We start from the raw sequence: 8,394 nt of genomic DNA, 5'->3' as shown, positions 1-8,394 counted from the left end.
GGTGGTCAGTGTGTGTCATAGTGACCAGTCATTCCCAGTCGTTCTGCTGTTAGGCTCAATTTGCATATTACCCTTTTATTATATAGGATTAGTGGCCTGGTGCATGAATTCAAGCACATTGAAAGGAAATTACTTAGAAGAAATATTTTAATATTGCTATTCGCCCTTCCTCTATAATAGAATTGTCAACCAAATTCACGATCAACAATGACAGATCGAAACACACGCGTGCAATTGGTGCCAGCGAGAGCTTTATATGTATCACACATGGGTGAGTCAACTTAGCCTTTTATAGATATAGAATAAACTTGCTTAATTAGACCCGCTTTCTGATGTAGCTAAACTTTTTCCAGCCCAGTGAAACATCCCAACTTCTCTTTCAGGTAATTGTCAGCAACACAGCAGTAAATATCAGCATGAAGCAGATTATTATTATAGATCACGCAGGGAGAACAAAGGGTGAAATGTTTAACTGCAGCAGTGTTTGACTATATTCTGTGCAGTGAGAAAACCTGAAGTCATTTTCAAGGTCCACCATTTCTTTTTTTCTTTTTTTTCTTCCCTAAGGTCCACCATTTCTCACTTCTTTTCAGTAGGGTCAAGTTTCTAAGCTTTCTAAAATCTTCATTTTCCAGCTAATGAAAATAAAACTGGATTCCACCAAGTCTCCTATCTGCCTACTCCAGGACTTCTGTGAGGATCAAAGAAACTGCAAGGAGGCTAGTTGCTAGGGAAAGGAAGCCAGGTGTTGCTGCATGACATCATTACCCGAACGGAGGGAAGGTCACTTAGAATATTAGCCTTTTATCTATATAATAAAAGGCTAATATGCAAATTGTCCCCTTGACTGGGAGTTTGACCAGGGGGCGGGGCCATCTGGCCAACCGCCTGTGGTCAATTGGCCAGGACCCCACCCATGCTTGAATTTGTGCACTGGGCCTCTAGTGTGTGTGTGTGTGTGTGTGTGTTCGTGTGTGTATATAAATTTTTTTTTTATAAATTTACTCCAAAGTGCTGAGGAACATGGGAGTTGGTATCTGAATTCCTGCTTCCTACTGTATAATTTAGACAAGTGACTGGACCTTCCTAAGCCTCAGTTTTCCTAATCTATAAAATGGGTACAGTGATGATTGCTTTGAAAAATTTCATTATAAATTGCCTGACAGAATGAGTAGCTAATAAATGTGGGGTTTGGGGTGGTGGGGTTTTGTTTGTTTGTTTTTTGGTCCATTTGTTTTTAAGAATAGAGTCCCTGATTTCTCATCCTCTGAGGGAGATAAGCCAGCTATTTAGGGTTGATGAGAACTCACAAGAACACGACCTCAATCAGAGGAGAGAAGTGGCTGGTTTTGCAGCAAAGGTGACAATGGCCTTGACTCCTCTGGGAGCAGACGGCAGTGCTCAGCAGGGTTGCTGTGCTCAGGGTCAAAGGTCTGCCCTCAATGCAGTAGGCAATACCACTATCAGCATTTTTTTCTTCATTCCTGAGATGTCTCCCAGCAATTCTAACTGGTCTAGCTCTCTCATGGTTACCCACCTTTTTAAAATTTTTACTTGCCTTGTTGCAAAAAGGAGCTGGTTCCTTGATGGGGGGCGGGGGAGCGGTGTCCTGTGAGTGCATAATTAAAATAACTTAAAAGGACAATTTTAATGCATGAATTGCTGCACTGTTTTACGTTGCCAGTGGAAATTTTTAACAGGGTGTTTTATTTTTCTGCAGTTTTCACCTGTTGTGTTTTGATGCACTTGCCTTCTTCCCCCATCAATCCCGTGAAAGGCAATACTGTTTTTCACAGGGTTTGCAGAGAGAAGATGGAGGTCAGAGATTCACCTGAGGTTAGAACGAGCAATGGTAGCAAGTGTTTGGGCTCCACTGCATCTGTGAGTGGGAGCCTTCAGAACCACGTAGGATCCGGAATGGTGGGGTCTGGGGCTGAGCACAGACTGCTTAGGACTGGCCCTTCCTGGATGAGGAACAGCCACGTCTAGAAACAAGTGACCACACCAAGGGCCCAGGAAGAGGAGGATGTGCAACTGTGGTTTTCTCAGACACGAGCCCTTGTGATCACCAGGCATCAGTCGCTTTTATGCTCTCAAAGCGGAGGTTCTCAACCCTGGCTGCACATGCGAGTCCACTGGGCCCCACACCCCAAGTATAGGACTGGGGGTGGCACCGTGCTTTCCCAGTATTCCTCAGATGACTCTTATTTGTAGCCAGAGTTAAGAACCAGCGCCTTGAATGCAGGTTTATGCGGCAGAATCCCAGAACCTGTGCAGGGGCACCTGGGGGGGGAAGCTGGTCTAGCTCTTACACAAGCTCACTCAGAGGGGATGGACTTAGTCCACGCCTGCCCCTCTTAGACCACAAGGCAGAGGAGGGGCCTGCTGGGTGGTCTGGACGTCTTTGAGATGGTCTGTCCAGTACAGCCCAAGGGCTTGCCTCTATTAGATAGGGCACTGGCCACTGTGGGTGACACTGTGTGAGGGGGCCTCTGGATTTGCACAGTCCAGCCAGGAATATGATGAGTCTAGCCTCAGGGAGAGGTGCCCCAGCCAGAGCCCTCTGCCTTCCTGTTGGCTGCAGGCTTAGCCCAGACAATCCCACTCACACTGGTCCGCCTGAGAAGACTAACATCCTCAGCTCACACTTTACGTTTTATAAACCTGTATTTCAAAATTACTCCTGATAGTAAGGGGTCAATGGGAGAATGAAGGGGACATATGTAATACTTCCAACAATAAGGATTAAACAATAAGTAAAATGGCTACTGGTGATTTGTTTTCTCCAAGTGTCCGGCCCATTCACCAGGAAGAATCCAAGGCTCCAAGCTCTCATCTGGGAACTAAGCCAAACCACAGCTGAGCCCGAGTCCCAGCACCGTCCTCCGCTTTCTTTATGGGTAGCCAAGGGGCTCTGACCCTGGTCCTTCTCCAGCCCCTCTCCGCTGCTGAGGCACAGAATGGAGTGGCACTACTGACCTCAGCTTCGGGGTGCTGAAGTAACCAGTCTCCTGACGGAGCCATTTCCAAACACCCTGTTCCTTTTGCCAGTAAACTGGGGCTGAAAGCCACACTCCAGGACTTGGAGTAGCGGATGGGAAAATGGGCATCACATGCCAGCAACTCAGACCTCACTTGATTCTCAGGCCCCGGGATAGATCAGGACTCCAAAGTGGCCGACATCACCTTCCTCGGGGAGCAGGGAGCTTGGAGAGGGGGCGGGGGGCAGAAAAGCAGACAAGAGGGAAGATCAGGACGGTAACTGGAGCTCTCACAGGCCCTGCTTCTTGGAGGGTAGGGTGGAGGTGGGGCTGCATCCTGAGGGAGAAGTGCCTGCCTGGGCAGACAGAGCCAGGGGCGATGGAAGGAGGCCCAGGCCCAGGACAGCACATGGGGGCTGTGAGGCGAGAGGTAAAAGTCACCCCACCAGGATCAAACCCCCGGCGCTGCTCTGCATCCTGACTCTGTGCTGGGAAAGCCACACTCCGAATTGGTTTTGTTGACGTCTTAGGAACTCGGGATAGGTTTATAGTCAAAAAAAATTTTTTTACTACTGACTCAGAAAAAAGAGAAAGGATTTTTCTTTCCTGGGCTCACTCACATCTGAGGAGCTGGGGAGAGCTACCATACCAGGCATACGTCCGTACAAATTTCTAACACCAGCCCTGCCAGGTACTGTGTTTTAGTAAAACTAAGATAACATCAGTTGCAGACACTGCTTTATGTATCATCAAGAAAAAGAAGCTCAGCCTTTTGAGAATCCATGTAAAGCTATGAACTCTCTTCCCAGAAGGAAAAGCACACACCTGATTTTCAGGAATTCAATAACCGAACCTTAACTTCGGACAATGGCTAGACCCCCTCATATAGAACCCTTGACTGGTAGGGAACCAGTAGGGCTAGCTTCCCCAGGTCAGATTTCTGGAATAGCTGGACTCAATTTTAAAGGGGTTACAGCAATTCTAAGACAGGTTCCCAGTGCCTGGATTTAGGCCCAGAAGGATCCTGGGTGAACGTCCCGCTGAGCTGGAGAAGCAAAGTAACGGGAAGTTTAAGGTATTTCCTGTGAACCAACATCTAAAAACTTGCGTCATTTAATGATCCAGAAAGAGATGAGCTTCCAGTGCCTGAGGAGTAGATTCTTAAGTTTCAGAAGAGAAAACGTTTTCCGCAGGTCGGGTTTCCAGAGTTTGAGTCTGGCTCTGCCTGTTGTGAGTCTTGAGACTCACAGCGCCTGGTGACAACATCCCAAACACCAAGGAAGCCACGGTGTCCTGGGATGCAGAGAAGGGCCGAGGGGCCGAGGGGCCTGGCTCGAGGAAGCTGTTCCAGACCGAGGCTCACTGACTGAGTCTGGCAAAAGGAATAAAGGACACAGAGGAGCTCGGGCCACCACCTCCGGCAGAGTTTTCCTGAAGCCACAAAATAGGGGAGGAGGCCCAAGGACACAGCTGAGATTCCCAGAGCAGGTGCCACTGCGGGACTGGCTCCGAGGCTCGGCAGTGACCTTGATGAGGCCAGTGCAGGCCAGGACTTCAGCTGGAGAATCGACCAGAGAGGGGCCCCAAATTCTGGCTTAAATGGTGGCAGGGAAGAAGGCTGGTCCCAGGAGCACAGCAGCAAAGTCAGGGCTGGCACCACGGGCCGGTGGGTGAACCTGCTGTGTGGGCGTTGGGAGCGAGAACCAGGAAGTGGAGGCCCGGCGCCTAGGGCAGCGGCTCCCTAGCAGCTCTGCCCTCCCAGGTCCACTGCTCTGGGCCCCTTCCCTCCCTACAGAGGGGACAGTGATGGGGATTGTTGCAGGAACATTTCCTGTTCCCAGTAACAGCCTAGAAGGGACCTCCTCTCAGGGGTTCCCTGCACACCCTCCCTCAGAAAAACACGGATCCTCTCGGAGGAAGCGGGAACATCAGGCCCGGAGAGGAACCGCCTGCTCCTCTCACTCGTGCATCCATTCGTTTCACAAACTTTTATTAACGCGCCCACAGTGTACCAGGCCCTGGCGTGACAAAGTTGGGTAACACAGCCCCTGCCCTCAAAGAGCTCACAGTCTGGGGGCGGGGCTGGCACGTGAGCACATGTTCCTGTCATGGGGAGTTGTATACCAGGTGCTGCAGGGCATGAGGTGCAGCAGGGTGAGGAGGGTGGGGCCGGGGAGGGCTTCACGTCAGGCAATAAATAGACTTGCCACATGGGCACTCTGTCCGGGCAGCATGGACCCACCAACGATGGGCTGGAGGGAAGCCTGTATGCTTCCTGGGGCCCCTTCCCCACCCCTCTCCTGGGACTCGTGCGCCGGCTGCGTGATGGGGAGAGAGCACCTCTCCACTCCAGGCACCGATCAAAGAGGCCCCACCACGGGCCGCCCAAGGAGCTGAGACATAGTCCTGGATGGATCCCCCCAGAGCTGTTCCACACCCACAGCCTCTGCAGCTTAATAGGGTAGGAAACTCCAGACCCCGTCTTTTACTTTTCTACCTTCTCCCATGGGCAGGACACCAGCGCCTCAGGTGCCAGCCCCAGGTGGACACCCTCGAGTAGCCACACTCACAGCAGTCCCACCAGCTCAATGAGCTGCTGAATATTCCTGTGGGGGTCGGACAGGCCGTTCCTGATGTTCTCCAGCAGGCATCTCTTCAGCTCAAACACGGCCTCACTGTACCCCAAGCTCATGGCAGCCATGGGAGGCGCTCCGTGCCACAGGCCAGGAACATGCCAGACATGCTGCTTCTCGGGGTCACAGAAGGCCAGGTCCGCCAGCGTCCGGAGGCCGTCTCCCTGCTTGTCCACGTGTGTGGAGGCTCTGCTCACGTCCGAGGGTGACTCCAGTAGCGGCCTCCTCTCCCGTGGCTTCGGGCCAGGGGCAGACGAGTCATGAAGGTTCTGGTACACAAACTGGTAGTTGGGCATGTGCCCCGTTTTCTCCAGCCGCAGGAAGGCATGTAAAATAGCCGGTGGGATGTCCCTTGTTTCCGCTAAACTGACCACGGTGACATCGCTCAGCCCCATAATCAAAGTGGCCAGGGAGGCCTCCAGCTCAAAGCGCTCCCCAGCCGTGGCCGGGGCGCCTGCTATCAACCCCCCCGAATCTATTACCAGGATGTGGTCACAGCCCAGGTCCTGGCTGAAGCTCTCGGCCACTGTGACAAGCTGCATGAAGGCCCCGCGAGGACCCCGGCCCCTCCCTGTGGCAAACCGAAGCCCGAACATGGTGTTGAGAAGCGTGGACTTCCCGGTTCCGGGCACGCCCAGCGCCGACAGCACTACCAGCCGTGACCTTCTCTCCAGGCGCGTGTGCAGCTCCTTCAAGAGCCCCGTGACCCAGCGCAGGGGGGTGCTCCGCGTGCTCCCGTCAACCAGCTCCAGGGGCAGCCCCCTCACCAGCAGCTCCAAGGCTAAACCTGGGAAGTGGGCGAACCGCCTCTGGCCTGTGGGCAGCTTCCCAGCCTCCACCAGGCAGCTCTCTGCCTCGTAAAACTGTCCCATCTCCCGCAGGAAGTGCTCTACCCCCAGGGGCTCCGGCCAGAGTGGCTCTCGGTCCCCAGCCCCACCCTGCTTTGGTCTCAGGGCCGGAGCCGCCTCTGGAGGCTGCCTTGGCCTTGGCTGGGCCACCCAGGCCAGGCCCCACTCCATCCACCTCAGGAAATACTGCCTCTCACCCAGAGAGGGGCAGCTGATGCCTGCGATGAACTCCTGCACGCCCCCCGCAGGGTCGTGGCCACTCTGCTGCGTGCGAAGTTCTAGCAGCCGCTGCCTCAGCTCAGCCCGGCGCTTGTCCGCAGGGTCCCCGGCCCACTGCGCCTGGCACAGCTCCTTCTCCACGCGGGCTGCTTTCCTCCACGGCTCCCCCTGCAGCCTCAGCTCTTCCCTGCGGTAGGCGTCGGGGTCTCGGATGCCCCTGGTGATCCGCTCCATCCGGTCCTTCGCCCGCTGGCACTCCTCACAGTCCTCGTCCACCTTCAGCCCCAGCCTTCGGGCTGCGTGGGCCATGTCCTCCACAGACACCCTCCTGCAGGGGGACCGGGCCACGCTCGCCACGATGGCGCGGACCCTGCGCGTGAAGCGGGCACCATCCGTGCTGCTGACCTTGACGAGCACGTGGGAGTGGTCCATCCTCAGCACGGGGGTCAGCCTGTTCAGGAACCGCAGGTTGGAGTTCCGCTTCCCACGGTAGGGACTCAGGATGAAGTAGTACTTGGTGGCCGACCCTTTCACGGAGGACAACAGCTTGTATTCCTTCTTGCTGATGTTGTCAGTCAGAATGAACACGGCCGAGGAGACCTCTGTCAAGAGCTTAAACTGCAGCCAGTGAGACCCAATGTCACCTCTGAGGTTCAGAAAGGCCACGGGTTCCGGGCAAAGGTCCAGGTCCTCCCTGCCGCTGGGCAGGAGCCAGGAGACCTCCACCAGCCCGTCCGCGATCTCCCGGGGGCTGGTGCCCAGGCTCAGGTCCCGGTGCCAGAAGCAGTCGCGCTGCCTGTGGCCCGGGCTGAGCACGGCGTTGAGCAGCTGGGACTTGGAGTTGCTGCTGACCTCCATGCGCACAAAGGCGAAGGCAGGTGCCCGGGCCAGGACCACACTGTCCTCCCTGAGGCTGCCCGCGCCCCTCGGGGGCTGTGCCCACCATGTCCGCACGACGCCCCGCATGGCCCACAGCAGGAAGGTGTGGGCGTGGTGCTCCGAGTCAGGCAGAACGAGTGGGAGCGCAAACTGGCAGAGAGACATCCTCAGCACGATTTCCTGCTGCAGGAACCCATCGGAGGCGAGCAGCAAGGCACAGAGCAGGTCCAGGGGGTTCACGGGCGTGTCGGGCGTGGGCAGCTCCGAGAAGGAGTAGATGTCAGCGGAGATGTCGTCGGCTGTGTCCCAGTATATGACCTCCTCCTCCAGCTGGCTCTCCTTCTCTGCGGGCCGGGCATCCGAGGGCGAGGCCAGCACTGCGGTGCTCCGGGCCTCAGCGCTGCGGGCCTGCAGCTTCCTCAGGAAGGTCCAGGGCAGGTCTCTGGGAGCCTGAGGCGCCCAGTTCCTCACACTGTCACTGCTGATTTGCAGGGCATCCTGCAGGCCCAGTTTCTGGGCCTGGTGGGTCTCCAGTCCCAACAGCGACAGCATTTCCTGCAGCCGGCTCCTCTCCACTGTGGAGGGAAATGAAGATGTAAGTGCTCGCCAAGAGGGTGGGGCCCAGGGTAGAGGCAGGAAGGGGCGCCAGCATGGTGGGGGCAGCCCTTCCAAGAGCAGGACGCCCTGGGCCCCTGAGAGGAAGATACACATGCATCACACCACCCAGACCCAGCACAGGCAGACCCGTGGGACAGGAGAGGGGTCAGGACAGGCCGCCAGGGCCACATGCAGACGTCTACGTGGCTGCTTCTCTGGAACTACGGGCTCCAGCAG

At 55.5% G+C, this 8,394-nt stretch overlaps 1 protein-coding gene across 5 annotated transcripts in view; it reads right to left on the bottom strand.

Annotated features, from left to right (window-relative positions):
* Positions 1-4,958: 4,958 nt before the first annotated feature.
* The window catches only part of URGCP (upregulator of cell proliferation), a 28,978-nt gene continuing 25,542 nt past the window's right edge, over positions 4,959-8,394 (bottom strand). For all 5 annotated transcript variants that reach the window (XM_070424917.1, XM_070424915.1, XM_070424916.1 and 2 more), the window contains exon 6: positions 4,959-8,135. In XM_070424917.1, coding sequence (XP_070281018.1) covers positions 5,548-8,135 — 2,588 coding nt within the window. In that variant the 3' untranslated portion in view covers positions 4,959-5,547. The remainder of the gene's footprint in view (positions 8,136-8,394) is intronic.

Source organism: Myotis yumanensis, unplaced genomic scaffold (assembly GCF_028538775.1).
Source record: "Myotis yumanensis isolate MYYU_CA2020_CCGP unplaced genomic scaffold, mMyoYum1.0.hap1 SCAF_9, whole genome shotgun sequence".
NCBI lineage: Eukaryota > Metazoa > Chordata > Mammalia > Chiroptera > Vespertilionidae > Myotis > Myotis yumanensis.
This window is presented reverse-complemented; position numbering and strand designations above follow the sequence as displayed.